Source organism: Embiotoca jacksoni, unplaced genomic scaffold (genome assembly GCF_022577435.1).
Source record: "Embiotoca jacksoni isolate LCO1_2020_lvr unplaced genomic scaffold, fEmbJac1.0.p SCAF_9, whole genome shotgun sequence".
NCBI lineage: Eukaryota > Metazoa > Chordata > Actinopteri > Embiotocidae > Embiotoca > Embiotoca jacksoni.
This window is the reverse complement of record NW_027185447.1, coordinates 6,659,154-6,675,414: the sequence shown is the minus strand read 5'-3', so window position 1 is coordinate 6,675,414 and position 16,261 is coordinate 6,659,154. Positions and strand designations below refer to the sequence as shown.

General features: G+C 39.5%; 2 protein-coding genes across 3 annotated transcripts in view; both read left to right on the top strand.

Moving 5' to 3' along the window:
• Positions 1 to 2,602, top strand: part of espn (espin) — a 44,358-nt gene extending 41,756 nt beyond the window's left edge. Inside the window, exon 14 of the mRNA XM_069141409.1 lies at positions 424 to 2,602. Coding sequence (XP_068997510.1) covers positions 424 to 568 — 145 coding nt within the window. The 3' untranslated portion in view covers positions 569 to 2,602. The remainder of the gene's footprint in view (positions 1 to 423) is intronic.
• A 681-nt stretch (positions 2,603 to 3,283) lies between these two features.
• On the top strand, positions 3,284 to 16,233 carry arhgef16 (Rho guanine nucleotide exchange factor (GEF) 16). Of its 2 annotated transcripts, XM_069140212.1 has the most exons (16): positions 3,284 to 3,606; positions 3,713 to 3,753; positions 5,161 to 5,783; positions 6,374 to 6,425; positions 7,379 to 7,542; positions 7,825 to 7,881; positions 9,540 to 9,700; positions 10,949 to 11,101; positions 11,199 to 11,328; positions 11,943 to 12,017; positions 12,156 to 12,248; positions 12,449 to 12,600; positions 13,507 to 13,692; positions 14,095 to 14,165; positions 14,967 to 15,068; positions 15,195 to 16,233. In XM_069140212.1, exons 3-16 carry the CDS (start codon positions 5,211 to 5,213, stop codon positions 15,332 to 15,334), a joined length of 2,109 nt encoding a protein of 702 aa, XP_068996313.1. In that variant the 5' UTR covers positions 3,284 to 3,606; positions 3,713 to 3,753; positions 5,161 to 5,210; the 3' UTR covers positions 15,335 to 16,233. The 2 variants fall into 2 exon arrangements, with proteins under 2 accessions (XP_068996313.1, XP_068996312.1); XM_069140211.1 differs by lacking the exon at positions 3,713 to 3,753.
• Positions 16,234 to 16,261: the final 28 nt, after the last annotated feature.

The window sequence follows — 16,261 nt, the reverse complement described above, 5'->3', positions numbered from 1 at the left end:
TTTAGACAAATGTGTGTTTCCAGAAATGGTCTTTCCTGTTGTACTGTGACCATGCTACCAAAGCACAAACCCAAACCCAGAAACAAAATGGTTTCCCCATTTTAGTTTTAAAGAACCTGACTTATGGACTTCTTTGGGATAATGTGGACGACAAACTGCAAGCCAGTACAAAATCAGTACCTGACTTTGTGGCTCAATGGAGGAAAATCACGCAATTTACAGCATTTTGTAAAGAATTTAAAACCAGAAGACTGGGACCTATTAAAGCATAACTAGTTTTGAATGAAAACACTCTTTCTTCAGTGACACAATGGACAATAAAGGTAGAATAATAACTCTCATACATTGAAAATATAGTGTTGGTTTACTGTACAATACTCATTACGGTTTTGTTTTTGAATATTTCTCCATGGATGCACGTAGAAAAGTGGAAGAGCAGGCCAAACAGGCGAAGGACATGGAGGAGAAGACGGAGCTGGAGCGACTACGGACCCTGGGTTACGATGAGACCAAACTGGCCCCCTGGCAGCGGCAGATCCTTCTGAAGAAAGGGGATACATCCAAATAGTGAACTGGATCACCTCCCCCCTCCACTGCACCGCAGAGCTCCTCACACTCACACACTTACACCAACGCCTCCCCCCCGATCCTCCATCTCACACTGCGCACCGGATGGCGGGGACGAGTTTGTCTCCCCTAAACTCTGAGTCACTCTCCGGCCTCCAGAAACACATGTTGTGGTTGCTGCCGTCCACTCAGGCTGTGAGGCTGAAACACAGCAGTGATCCTCCACCTCCCACTGCAAGTCTCATGGACACAAACTCTGTCTTTTAGCGTTAACAACAATTCTGTTGTCATGCACTGACTCTCTGTGCTTAAGACATTTTGCTATAAAGGCATATGTCTTAAACTAATTTAAGATAATCTGTAGTATCTGTCTGCTTTCCTGCAAGTCACTAGAAGATATTTCATGTAGAAGATTTAAGAGGCTCATGATAGATTGAAAGAGGTTACTTGTGAGTATCGTTGCCATGGGGGAAAAGCCTGTTGTTACATTTATATTATCCTTTTATTAGCTTCACTCACCTTTATGTAATTAATAGCTCCAGTTGTGTCATCTAAAGATGGCACAGAAATACTCAGCAAAGGCTTGTTACATCATGAAGCAGCTAATGCATTCTGTATGTAGATAGTTTCATATCTTTATCTTAGTCATGACATTTTTGTATCGAACTCATAGAAGTACTTTCTAGACTTAATTTTACTGCCAGCGTTGTAATTTTTGTTAGAAGCAAATCTTAATGCTGCTCAAACTAATCCGTTTCTTTAGTTAAGCTTGTTGTTGTCATTTCTCTGTAGATTTGGAATATTGATAAATATCCTGTTTTAAATCATGCAAAGATTATGTAGATGTGCAAATTGAATTTTATTAATTTTTCACTGAAAAAAGCGGCAAAGTTCCAATTACATTTTTCGATGTGACCTAAATGTTAAACTTTTGTGATCATGAATGGGAAATGCTGAGTGTATGTGTTGCATAATGTATATCAGGCATGTTTGTGGTGTAATTATTAAGCATACTTGTCCTGGGGGCCCCAAAGTTTCAGAAAAAAATAAGAAAAGACAAATAATGTGAGTAAAGTTCCTGCTAGGTTTCTATATGAGCATGGCCTTTTTAATAGAAAACAGAACATGCAGCATTTCACACCGTTCGTCTCATCTGCACACTGAATATTGCAAAAGTAGAGAAAAGACATCAGTTTGTCCTGTGTCCTGTGTTCTGTTCTGGCCTTTGTCCCACTAACCTTGAAGATAAATATTTGATAAGCAGATCTGCTTACAGATTGTAGAGTACTCTCTGTCTGCCACACACAAGCATGAAAAATGTACTGTTTCTAAGATGAAGCCTCCTATGTTGGAATAATTTCCACTTTCAAGACTTGACTTTAATACTTTGGTCAAATATCTGATTTTATATATAGGAGAAACCAGACTTTTTCATGTCAGAGACAACACACATACCAGGTTATTATGCAGCAGTCACAATTTCTCTGGTCTAAACAACTCCTTTTAGTTCCAGGTTTTCAAGTATTATCACCATTCACTCATTCACTGGGCATAGGTGCACCAGTTTTGGGCTAAATATAGAAATTTTGCAAATCTGGTGAATATTTTTGGCTAAATAGATTTCAAATTTGACCAGTGTATGGATCTGCACACTGACATTTAAGAGGAAGTAAACGTCACCATCTCTTTGTGAGGGAGTATTCCCACATGATGGAAAATATTCTGTTTACTTCATTTAAGTTGGGGCTACATTTTTACAAATAAAGGGTATCAAGCATATCCTGTCACTATGAATGACAAAGGACTGTTTGATTATTTGGAAATATTCTAATTCACTTTCATCGGATGCCATATGATATTGAAATTGAAAATGATGTGAATGTCATTGCCATTTAATTATATATATGTATATATATACATATATATAAACTGTATATAGAGACCCTTGTCATTTCATTGTTTCCAGATTGCATTATAATACATGTCTCAGCCTTGCTTGTTTAGAATATTGGCTAATTGATGTATAATTATATTTTCAGACTGTTAAAAATGAAGAAAATAAATCTTTAATCGTCAGAAAGTGTTTGTTGTTTGTTTGTGTTACATCTATCATAATCCATTAGTCTAGTATGAAACAGTGGGCTACTATAATAGATGTGAAGAGAAATTACACTTCGAAATGAAATGTACAGTTAATACAAAATATCACTAATGATAAAAAAAAATAAAAAAAAAAAAAAAAAAAAAAAAATACACACAAGAAAATCAATTAAAAAAGTTCTGAATTTTATGTTACATTTGGCACTACAGTTTCATTGTGTTTAATGTATTTATTTTTTGCTGCTCTTAAATAATCCTTGTTACGGCGAAACTCAAATTTGGGGGTAGATTTGGAAAATTTTGCTTTTAGATATTTTGCCAACAAATTAGTGAGGGACGAGTGTAATGTCTCCCTTTGCTCACCAGAATGCGCCAAAGAGTTACTTGTTCCCAGTCAGGTACAAGGACGTCAACAAACGTGAGAGAATATCATAATAATAATAATAATAATAATAATAATAATAATAATAATAATATATATTGAATATCATAACCTAGTAAAATGACAACAGTTTTTCTTCGTGTGTTTACAAAAGGATTATAATTGTGTTAAACTAAAACACCTGATGTTTTAAATGCTTTTAATTTGAAAACTGGTCGAGCCTGGACTGTTTCGTAGACCAGCATCACACAAATACAGCTGTGAAGTCGAAATATGCAGCCGCCTATCTGTGTGAAGAAGCACGTGAGAGTCTGCTTTAATCTAATCTGTGTCACTTTACGAGGATTGATTGACGCTTACCTGTGATGACGTATGCAGCTCTCCTTAATGGGCGCCCGCAAACAGAGGAGGAAGTGGGAGCCGCAAGTAAGGAGAAATATGTGACGGTGTAGCAAAGGGTTACAGCTGCTCCTAAAACTGCACTTTTATCGGACAGCGGCTCAGCCAGAGCTCACCTGTGAACCTATATCAGCTGCTGAAGGCTCACCTCTGGTCAGGTAAGACACTTGTTGGACGTGTTTGTGCTTACAGTCTCGGTGTTTGGTGAACCATGGGAATGGAAGACAGACATTTTTTTTTCTCCCACCCTAATCCGTCTTCCAGGCAGCGAAGTTACTGATTCAGTCTGCGACACAACAGAGAAGGTCAGATCAAGAAAAGTATTATTTTACTTTGAGACTTATATCAGGATATAAATATTATACAAAGAAATATTATAAAACTGCAATGCTAATTTCTTCCTGTCTGAGATGAATGTCATTTAAAGACTGTCACTATAATAACATGTTTATAAGAGTTAGGCTTTTTGTGTGTGTGTGTGTGTCTGCACTTGACTCTTCTCTTAGAGCAGCTAAGGATCACTTTTATCACAGTGTGTTTTCATGCAGTTTATGTGGCAAACAGATTTGCTGGAGCAGCTCTCTGTTAGTGTGCTTTTGTGTGGGCATTAGTTCAGTGCAGCAGTGAGTCACGGGTTGAGTCCCTCGATATGAGTTTGAAGGACTGACACAACAAGCTGAGAGCTTGATGAGAGGAGAGAGATGAAGGGTCAGAGAGTGCCACTGTAGGTCAGGGGCTGTGCAGCCTTTTTAATAGATCTGATTTACACTTCACGGGCCTGTCAGATAAGGACTCAACATCACCTGTCATGTTCAAATGTGGTCGTTTTAAACAGAATCTTTTTTCACTTAAGCCTACATAAAAGTAGATATTGTAAAGATTTTTGCATTAAGTTGAACTGTTAAGGCCGGTTTGGTCTGAGATATTCATTCATTACTTGTAGTGATATACTTTAATAACTATCCTTTACTTTCTATTTCTTTTACATCCATTACTTTCAACTAGTTGGCCTCTTTAGAAATTACTTGTAGCTCTGATTGACTTATTGACATGGCACAGAAACCCACAAAATCCCACAAACTGACTCCCTTATAAACAATGAACTTTCAATGACACCTACTATGAGGGTTAAATGAGTACATAATGTATGTTTAGGCCTATACTTATTTATATGGGTGTTTACAGGTTTTCTGTTTACAACAAATTCAGGTTTTTTTGTTCTGTACAAGTTAGCCTCAGTCGTATTCTCTTTATATGCAAGCCTGTTCTTAATGATGAGTGGTTTTTTTCAATGTTTTTTTGAAGCAGCTGGAAGCCATAAAACATTTCTGGTGTCAATAGACACAGAGCCAAATAAATGTTGTATCTTTAACCATTTATGTGCCACTGTCAGCTTACTATTTACTTAATAATTATTGTTAGCTTACTAATTTAAACATTTATCCATTGCTACAGTATTCATTTTCTATTTCAACCATTCACCCATCTTTTTTTTGGCTGTATTTCAACTGCATATCCACTACTTTTAATTAGCTGTTGAGTTAAACTCAAACCTGTTCAGGTCCACTCAATTCTTTAATTAACGTGAAATTTCTGTTTGTTATTTATTTTTGCTTTGTTTTGTTTTTTCTCATCAGTCGAGCCAGTCTTTCCACCTCATGTGTCTATAGTCTGAATTTATGGTCTTCTGGTTGTTCTTCTAAATGTGGTAGTTGCTGAAGAGCTCAGCAGACCACGGCCGACATCACGGCAGGACGACACCATGTCCCACAGCCAGTCAGGCAGCTGCATGGGTGACCAGGCCCCTCAGATCCTGGAGAGTCACTTCTTAACAGAACTCCATATATCTGAGCTGGGCGATGAATGCCCCCAGCCTCAAAGCTCCCCCACGCCCAAGACTGAAACATCCCCACCCCAGGAAGATACAGTGGACAGGATTGTGGTGCCGCAGCAGGTGCTTTTGAGCACCCAGAGTCCTGCAGCACTGAAGGTTGGCACCCACCAGCTCATCCCCAAGAACTTAGCAGTGACCAGCCGTCCCAGAACCCGTCACCACACTACCGTGGTGACGTTCCCAGTGGGACTGGAGAACTCCAGCAGTGGGAGCCGGATCCGGCACTCAACCCAGGGGCCAGATGTGTCCTGGGAGGATTATGACAGTGATGGGAACGGATTTTCTTGGGGGAAGAACCGCAGGAACAAGTCGTACAGAGCGGCAGTGACCAGCCTGGATATTGAAACCATGACAGGAAGCCAAGAAGCCACAGCCACGCTGAAACCTGTTAGAGAGGGCAGAGCACCCAGTCCTGGTCGAGCTCGCAGTCCTGGACCCAAGGTACATGTGCTCAGGGGCCGGGGGTAAATTAAATTAAATACAAAGGGAATATTTATACATATGTTTGTTGGATATTAGTGTATATAAATATTTCATGTCTATCAGAAGTGGTCATTTACCTGCAGTGAAGTAATAATCTACATTTAAATTAAATTAATTTATGCACAGATCGAGTAATAAGTGCTACATTCTCTGATTTTGAATCTATCATGACCTTCATGTACAAGAACCCTGACTGTGTCCGTGAAGGTGTTTCAGTCTGATGTTGTGACCAAAATGGCAAAATAAGATAAGAGCACAGAGTCCGGCTGATGCAGTTTTGTCCTTTTAATAGCTCACTGTCCTGTTGTGGGCGATGACCTATGTCAAACTCTCCTTTAGTCATAGCAATTATTTAATATTTCCACATCTTCCAGACTACACCGAGGAAGTCCTTGAGGGTTTTTTTTACCAGATTATAATTAGAATGCACCTTCAAGGATTAAAGAGGATGTGCAGAGGAGAGAATACGAGAAAAAGTACTAGTATCATCGAGGCACTTTTGTAGTCCACGATGGTAAATTCAGGTTGTGCTGCTGTCTCCTCTCCAGCGATCCCTGGGGAGAAAGAGGAACCAGAAGCAACGTGGATCATTCAAAGACGGTATGATCACTCATGTGTCACTCTATCCGCTTCTCTAAATTTGGCAACTACAATAGTGGGAAGTAACAGTGTAATTTCACGTTATAATATTCATCAGTAATGAAAATGTTCACAACCAGCTGGATTTGATTTGTGGAGAACATATTTCCATGTTGTAGCTTCAAAAAAAAAAGACAGAACAGGAAATCATTCAGTGAACGCTCTTAACATGCTAAATGTCTGTTGAATGTGGATCCTGTACCTCTAGACTCTACAGCCACTTCTCCATTTTGATAATAAGTGTTTTCATTTTTTTCAGTCATATGTGGACTTGAGAAATGTTGTTTGAAGAAGTGTATTTCTACAGAGCAGATATCAAACCGGGGCAGCTGTTTAAAAAAACTGCTGCTCTGAAGATGTTAGAAATAATTATGTGAAATGAGATTTAAGAAACTGGTTAGTTTCTCAGGATGTTAACCAGATTTCACCTGCACATTCACATTTCATATTGGAAATCAAACCTTTTACTAACTTAATGATCTCCATATCCTTCCAACAATGAAACACTGCCTGCACAAACACACATTACGGCTGACTCACTATCAGCTTTTCACCAAATAGATGTGTTCTCACCTCCCACACTTAAATTTTCAAAGTGATTAATTTTATTATGGTGTTAATTCCCATTGTGCTTCAGCATTTCATTTGTTACATTTATTAATATCCATCATTCTTTTTTGTCATTCCATCTGCCAGATTTCTGTTTGATTACCAGCAGAATCCTGCATGCATAGACTCACTGAGAGAAATATTTCGGTTCAGAAACCAGATATTTTCACCCTTGAGACTCTGCATTTAGGATTTTACAGTGTGTTTTTGGAAAGTGATCTGAATCCAAACTGCAGCGCCACTGCCCACTGAGACTCTGAAGTGAAGCTGAAGTGATGTTTGCTGTTGTTTGATGCGATCCTCAGCCACGCCGCGCCTCTACCAGGAGATCCGTGAGCGGGGACTGCACTCCACCAACCACGATGAGCTGCTGGATGACTTTGTGGTGGTGGAGCCTCCTGTAGAGGACCAGGGCATCGTGGTGAAGAGCTACCGGCCAGCGCAGCTCACCTGGAGCCAGCTGCCACAGGTAAACCTCCAAACGCAATGAGATGAACAGAGTGAGTTTCAGACTAAGAGTACATGAAAAGATACTTGGATCAGTAACATATTTCAGTGAATAATTAAAAAAGTTCATATAAAAAAAATCTATTTAAGTCATCATTTCCTTCAACAAAGAACACTGTTTGCCCTCTCATCAAATAATGATCCATCTTGCCCTTTAAGGATGCAATGTAAAAGCTTACAGTGTTGCCATATATGTTGTAAATATGAGTTTTACTTTTGTTTTTTGTTTTTATTTCTTACAAAGGTTAAGGACGCAGGTATTCTGACATTAATCACACCTCAGGAGAGAAAGCGACAAGAGGTACGTATGTGTGTATCCACGTAAGTCTGTGTGTATCTATCCTACAAGGGATTTTCATTTGTTTTAAGGTTGCAACATGCGGTCTCATGCTGTTCAATGGCTAAAAAAAATTCAAAAAGATATAATGTGACTGAAAAGACAATGATTTGTTTCTACACACTCACTATTTTACATCAGGATCCAACAGATAACATGGATGTTTTGCAATCATAAGACATGTTATCGGTCACTGAGTTGAAGAGAAAGCCACACATAGCCTGTGGTTACAATAGAACACTGTTACTGGAATAACAAAAACCTTTAGCAGTAACCAATAGCAGTTTTTCTTTTATTGCTGTGTCGTAATCTAGAATTTCAATTTCATTAAGTCATGCTAAAAGAAGTTTTAGATAACAAAAGAATAGTCAAAACTAATGCGAGAGGCCATGACAGCCTGAGTTATTGTCATTTGTATCCATCATACTTGGAAAACCCAGGATCCTACATTTCCCATAATTCAACCCAATATTATCAACATCATTTTGCTTTTTTCCAAACCTGCCCCTTCACTCTGGCACACAGGATTTCTGTTAAAACATTAACAAGATAACCCTGATGACAAGGTCCTATTTACAATAGATTTTATTGTCATACTGATTTTGTTCTCCCACACCTGCCATCATCAACTGGCAGCAAGTTCAAACTCCGGTTGTCTGTGAAGTGTTGGAACACACTGAGTAGAAACGGCAGTAAGTAATGTTGGTATGACAACAAATCCAGTTATGTTTCATTATAAAAAGAAATTCTGGAAAGCAAATAAACATTGCAGACACTATCGACATAGTGTAACAGTATCTGCGTGAGGATTTTCCCCCTTTAGTAGTATGTCTTCACCGGCAGTCTGAGATGTCAGATCTTGTGTCAATACCAAAGGTCCACCCTGTGTGCACTACAGGCCCTGAATAAAGCCACACCCTGCCAGTGCAATCATGCGGGCTTGTCTTGCCCTTTTGTACATGTAGTCGTCCACATTTGCAGCAGTACATGGAAGCTTTTTTTAGAGATGTGAAAGCATTTTGCTAACTGAAACGAACTAGAATACTTCTTTTACACTAAGTATGCTGTAATATGAGTAAGATTGGGGCACCACAGAGCTTTATCAGGTCCACCAGACATTTACTATTCCTTTTTGACATTTTGAGCTTAGAGTCAGAAACATTATTGTTGGTGTGAGATTCTGAGGAAGTAGTGAGTAGCACAGCTTTTGCCCTTTGGTCTTTTCTGAGCCACTTCACCTTCATAGGAAAGAGGTCTGTGGAAGGTGTGTCATCACCACCTGACAGCTCACCTTAGATCCTGACCACAAATATGAGGTTAACTAACCCTTCATTACAAAATATTTATACTGTCATACAGTAAAAGACTAGTCTGCATCACATCCTGTCAGAAAGTAAAGAAATAGACTGCTTCTCTGGATGTTGTTAAAGGAATTCTGGGAAATGTAGGTAATTACTAAATCCCACAGCAGAGAATAAACAAAGGGGAACTAAAGTGGCTTCAAGAAAAAGTATGTTGAAGAGTTTCATGACAAAATAACGAATACCTTTTTAGTACATGTTGCAAATGTGAATCGCTTCTTCTTATAAACACTTATTTGAGTATGTGTGTTCATTTGTCAGGCCATTTTTGAGATCATCACCTCGGAGCATTCATACCTGCACAGCCTGGGCATCCTAGTGCGTCACTTCAAGAGCAGTGAAGTGCTGAGGAAAACAATGACGGCCACAGAGCACCATCACCTCTTCTCTAACATTTCCGTCATCCACCAAGTTAGCCAACGGTCTGCACAACACTTATTAAAAGTCTTACTCGTGTGTGTGTGTGTGTGTGTGTGTGTCTGTGTGTCTGTGTATGTGTGTGTGTAGGGGCCGATTACAAAGTAGATTATTTGTGAGATTCACCACATTTTTAAAAACGTGATGATGTTATCAGTGTGAAGCAGGGCGATACACTGTTCGTTTATACTGTATTTACTGTACTTTGTAGGTTTTAAATAGAGCTCCACATCATGTGTTTTTCTGTCACGCAGTTCTAATAAATTCCCAATGAGATGTGGTTTCAGGTGGGAAATTAGTTCATTTAAAGTTTCAGGTTGAGTATTTGCCCTGAGCACGTCTTCAGTATCCTGTAGGGTCCATCAACATGTTAAAACATGCCAGTCAAACTGGTTCTGCTGCCTAGCTGCTCTGAGTGGTATTTCCAGGCTTTTAACATGATCATGTGTTTGAGAGCAGCCTCAGTGTGTTGCTGGATACTTTTACTTTGAATAAAAATAGCTTTAGCAGCAAGAGTAGGAGTGCTTTTCAGTCTTTGATCCTCTTGGTTTGTTTCCAAGTAAAACAGGATTTGAGAAAGTAGAGGGAAGAATGTTTCTCTCTGAAGGTGCTGTATGGCATACCTGACCTACAGTATGTGTGTGAATGTGTCCTGTAGTTGGATCCTGGGTTGGGCTGCTTCTTAGGTGTCATTTTACTTATTTTTGTTTAAAAGGCATTTGTAAGGGCAGGGCTGAAGGTCCTTTATGATGCTGATCATGTTAAAGTGGAAAGCCTTTTGCAAAAACCTTGGCAGAAAGGTATTACATCGGTATAGTATTTTAGTATATATGGAGATTGAAATGATCCCTTTGTGTGCTTTGATAACTGATTGTCCTTCATCTGTTTGTGACGTTCAACGTCACAAACAGATGAAGGACAATCAGCTTGAAACATTTGATGCTTAAAAAACATTTCTTCCAACGATACAACAGTTACAAAAGATACTTATCATCACAACAAACATTACATTACCTAAAAGGGAACTATTCATTGTGTGAATAGGTTCTAATGCAATAGAAACTTAAGACTACTGTAAGCGTATGGTGAGAATTTTATGTAATTTAAAAGTTCCTTGTTGATATTAGATCCTTGAACCCGGCTCAGATTGTTACTAACGCTGATAAATTCATCTGCGCATTGATGGTGCAACTGTCTTCATCACACAGTCCTGTCATTTCTTTTCTGACCTCCCTCTCTGTTTCCATTTTCAGGTTTTTCGAGGACCTTGAGCGACGTCACTGTCACAACCCAGTGATCCGGGACATCAGTGACATCGTCCAGAACCACGCTGCCCACCACTTTGAGCCCTACATCGTCTACTGTTCCAACGAGACCTTCCAGCAGAGGACGCTGCAGAAGCTACTGTGAGTAGAACATCCAACCGTCCGTAATAAGCTGTCGAGTTTCTCCAGAAAAACACGGCGGGATGAGTTGAACTTTTGTGTTTTTTGTGTCTCTTAGGACCAGTAACACAGCGTTCAAAGAGACCCTGAGGCAAATTGAAGGGAGCAGTGAATGCGGAGGCCTCCCCATGATCTCGTTCCTCATCCTTCCCATGCAGCGAGTCACCAGACTACCACTGCTGCTGGATGTCAGTTCAATCTTTACTTACCGATATGAGCAGCTTGATGGCTTGTGTCCGCCCCAAAAGTACATTATATAATATAGATTGATTGCCATTCTGCAAAGGTCATTCTTCACCCGGCAGCCATTACAGACAGACCACATGAATTCCAGATGTAGATTCCATGTGAAACCTTACAACCTTACCATGTTATCATATTTTGCGGTAATGTGGTAAAAATGTGTCATACATGTGGTCACGTGTCTCATGAGGAAAGCATGGGAAACTCTTGTTTGTCTGTGTTTTTTCTGTAAGGGAGTTTAATTTAGGTCTCCATTAGTCACATTTTCTGCATGTTCTGGAGTTGTATCCATATTTTTAAAATAATTTTATTTCATTATCTATAAAAGCTTGTACAGTAAAAATTAGGTTTTCAGATAAAAAAAAAATGTAATGGAAACAAAATCACACTCCTGCATATATGTTATAACCACCACTATAAATATGCATATTTGACCCTATGCTGAAGACTAAGTTATCAATTAAGGAATTCCAGATTAAGATTTGTCTAATGTAGGCTGGTGCATAATGTTGATTTCCTAACAGAAGCAAGAAACTGGCATTTGTTTTTCTCTTCACAGACAATCTGCCAGAAAACTCCAAACGAGAAAGCCGAGTACTTTGCTGCTGTTTGGGCGCTGAACGCCATCAGCAAGGTATAGACGCTGAGGAGAGCTCAGCTGGACGCATGAAAAGCCCTCTGTAGCCCCACAGTTCTCAGTTCAGATTGGACCCCGGTGATGTTTTTAAGGTGCTGACAATCATTACCGTTATTATGATTCATTTCTCAACAGCTGGTCAGTAGCTGCAATGATGGAGCGAGGCGGATGGAGAGGACAGAGCAGATGTACACCATGCAGAAACAGATGGATTTTGGTAAAATCAAGGTACGAGTGGACCGCTTGTTTCTGCACAGACACGTTCAAGCAAAAACACAGGGAATATGGAGCATACGGGGTTTGACTTATTAAGAAAAATGTGTCTATGAATGTAAATATGAACAGCATCGAACATAATCTAACATGGAAAAAGTTCCAGATCCAGGAGCTCATATTAGTCCAGTTTGCTAACCTGCCTGTCCTCACAGCCATTTCCTCTGGTGTCATCATCACGGTGGCTGAAGAAGCATGGTGAGCTAGCCATCTGCACCGAGGAGCTCAGCATATGGAGGGCTTTCAGCAACAAAAGCTACTACCTGTTTGTCTTCAATGATGTACTGATCGTTACCAAGAAGAAGAGGTGAGTTGGAAGGAAAAACGCAAAGTTTGTTTCCAACATTAATCACTAATCTAAAATATAAAAGGATATTTTGTGGGTAAACGTGGTGTTGAGATGATTGTCAAAAATATTTAAATATTATCCTGAGTTATGATTAACTTCTTCGGATTGCTTGAAATGAATTGTGTAAACTAGTTTTGCAATGTTACAGAAGCCTAATCTATGAAGAATAATTTGACTTTACACACAAATGAATACCAATTTAGGCTCTTGATGCAATGCACTGTGGATTTTAAAATGCACAATTCAAAGTGTCTTTCACCGATCAAATAATTTTAGAATAAATAGCCTGTTTGGGCTGTTGAAGAGAAGACAGAGTCAGGGGCACGCATCAGCAGTTTCTGATGCGTGCCATGAAAACTGGTTATTTCCTGGGGACTCTAGTGGACATTAAATAGACCCAGCTGCTGGCAGGGAACATGAGAAACAGGAGCGAGGAGGGGAAAGGGACAGAGAAAGGAGAGGGTATGAATGTGCTGCACGCATACTTGAGATTCTTCAATCTCGCATTTAGCATGTCAGCTCAACTGACTACAACGTTCTGTTTTGAGTTAGGGAGAAACCAAACAATGTCAGCTCAGACGAAGGAGCTGACCGCAACACTGGAGTCATTTTAAAAGTTGTAAAGTTAACCCTGTGACCTCCTTTTCAGGTGATAATATCCAGGAAAGGCTTTTCACAGATAGTAGAGGGATGTGGTTTGACTGTTTTGAATATATAAACATGTGCACATACATAAAGTAAATGTGACTGGATTTCGTTTCACCTTAAAATCACGTTATTTATGTGAATGCTCCCCCTGCATGTTTGCAGTGGACACCAAAAGATAGAAGTTGTAATATGTGTGAAAATTGTTTGTATGTCCAGCGAGGAGAGCTTCGTGGTGTTGGACTACGCAACTCTGGAGAACGTGACGGTGGAGGTCGGAGAGGATGGAGAGGGACGGATGTCTCCGCCTGCCAAGAACAGCTCCAGCTATCTGTCCTTTAGACTGCTGATGAGCAAGAACAGCGAGGGAAGAGTGGAGCAGATCTCCCTAGTGGCCGAGTCCAGGTACTGCTGCTCTCAGCTCCCATCAGCCATGTACTTTACCTCTTCAGTTCAGTCACCATCCCTCAACTTTACATCTGTTTAGACACTTCTAACTGGCTTCTTTCTGTCACAAATTGGTTCATACATAAATGAATGCTTGAAGAAATGCTTTTTATCTCTGAATATTTGTGTGATTTATTCAATATCTCATTCACTTGTATGTCCTGGAAACCACATCTGATATTTTGTATGTGGCTCCCTCTACTGTCAAGTTTTTATAGCAACCTGAGATGCTCCATGCCTCCAGCCCACTCTTTCAAACAGACTTCGTTGTGTTACCGCATGTGCTAATAGCTACACTGATTTTGGAGTCCTGTTTAAAACATGCTTTTTTTTTTTTTTTTCTTTATCTCTGCTGTCAAGGGCGGACCGGGCACGTTGGATAGTTGCTCTTGGAGAGCACAAGCAGGCAGGTGTCTTCACTTGCACAGATGGTAAGTCTGCATGTGTTAATCACAAAGGAGGTCATTCATTGAAATAATTCAGATTTTTCTGTGTCCATATAGTCTTTAAGTGGCCACTAATGATAAATCTGTTTTTACCATTCGTGTGTATATTTTTCATTTGTCACGGAAGCCCTCAATACTTGCAGTGTGTTGCACAGAAAATAGATGGGTTCAAATTAATTTTCCATTTCAAATGAGTCTGCCACTATTTAAAAAGCAGTCATATTCATAGACAGTTTAAAACTGCAGTTTATTTTCTCTTCTTTTCCTTTGAACCTTTTCACATCTTCTCACCTGTGTTGTTTTACATCATTCAGACTTGCATTTTGAGTCCAAATGCAACAAATGATAAAAGCACCTCCCTCAAGATAGATCAAATCTAATATAATCAGAACACCTACAGTATTTTAGATATTAAATCAATTATTTTTCAAATTAAAGCATTGATTATTTTTTTATACAAATAAAAACCAGTACTGGCATAATGGAAATAAAGTCAATCAGAGGCGGTGTTCCTGTTGCTATTTGTGTAATGGCTATTGTTTTAAGAGTGAGCATATCCGTTGACATTTAATATTGTTATCCAAGGGCGTGTCTTTTCAGGGAACATCACAGGAAGTGGTGTGATGTGCTGTAGATATTGAGCAGTGTATCACAGGATGTTTCTACAGTACATCAGTGTTCCTTATTATTCCTAGCTCACTATGAGACAAAAACAAGGAGATGTACCCACTATGAAGGTTTTAGATTATGAACCACATTGAAACTTGTTATGGGAATGTGTTTCAGGTCTGCCACAGTATGAGGCCACCAAAGCCTACATGCCAAAGGAACTAGATGAACTGGGCCTTCAACAGGCTGAGCTCGTCATCGTCCTACAAAAGGAGGAAGGTGAGCCCTGCTTGAGTTCCATCACAATCAATAGTACAGCATCAAACCCCCACCTTCATGCTTGATGTGTCTTGTCATTTTACATGACAGCATATTGAGTTCACTTAAACCGTCTGCTCTTCCCAGCATGGTGCTACGGGGAGAGGATGCGGGATGGAGAGAGAGGCTGGTTTCCTGCTAGCTGTGCCACCGAGATTACCAACCCCACCGCCATGGAGAGCAATGTGCAACGCATGAAGCGCTTGCGTAAAGAAACCAATGTTTGAGTGGCCCGCCCACGGTGGCCATACTGTCACATCAGAACACCTTCCAGTAGATTGGTGACACCAAATATTTCATTTTTGTTGGAAATGCATTGCTGGTGTATCATATTGAACACAGGAACATTATTGTGATAAATAATATAAATACTGTGCAGAAGTCCAACACCAACAGTTTATACCAGGGTAAGGAAAAATGGCCATTCATGCTGTTTTAGTGCCTCTGATCCAAGATGAAACCACTGGAACCTCGAGGTTCCTGGTTCCAGCCCGTGTCTGTTTTATGTCGCTCTCTATCGACACACCGTCCAAACCTACAGTCTACAGTCCAAACAAATTATTTCAACAAATATCCATCTGGTTTAATGAACAGTTAAATCTCAACAAAAAACTATCTTTAGCATAGCTTACATAAGCTTACGTAACCAATAAAGAATGGACATTTATAAAAGCATCATTTTCTGGCCAAGTGTTCATTTTACTCAACTTGTACAGCACCAGCCAGTTTTTTCCTTTTTTGTGTAAATATAATTGTACTTGCTGCAGTAAAAATGATGCAGCTGAATTCTAGGAGTACATTAACTATTCTCTGAATACATTATAGTATAAGTAGCATGCAAAAAAAAAAATAAAAGTTAAGTTTATTTCATACACTGCTTTTCTTGAGTCCTGTCACCCAGCCTCAAAGAGGAACTTGATCTAGTGCCAATACCGGTTACATTTCTTGGTATGGCACCGTGTTAGTGTCAAAGATGTTGTGTAGGTTTCCTTATTTTCCTGGTGTGAAAAATGACTTCAGTTCTGGCGAAACATCGGCCATTTTAAATGTAGTTTATGGATTACTGTGCCACTGTTGATTTGGTTATTTGTATCTGAAATTTAATAAACATTCCAACTTGACTGTCTATTATGTAATGAATACAAATTTCATGG

Bases quoted from the DNA above. Each gene is read 5' to 3' on its own strand.
- arhgef16 (XM_069140211.1), top strand. From the start codon at position 5,211: ATGTCCCACAGCCAGTCAGGCAGCTGCATGGGTGACCAGGCCCCTCAG. The intron at 11,102-11,198 runs GTGAGTAGAACA...TGTGTCTCTTAG, and splicing joins AGGACGCTGCAGAAGCTACT to GACCAGTAACACAGCGTTCA. The intron at 12,601-13,506 runs GTGAGTTGGAAG...TTGTATGTCCAG, and splicing joins ATCGTTACCAAGAAGAAGAG to CGAGGAGAGCTTCGTGGTGT.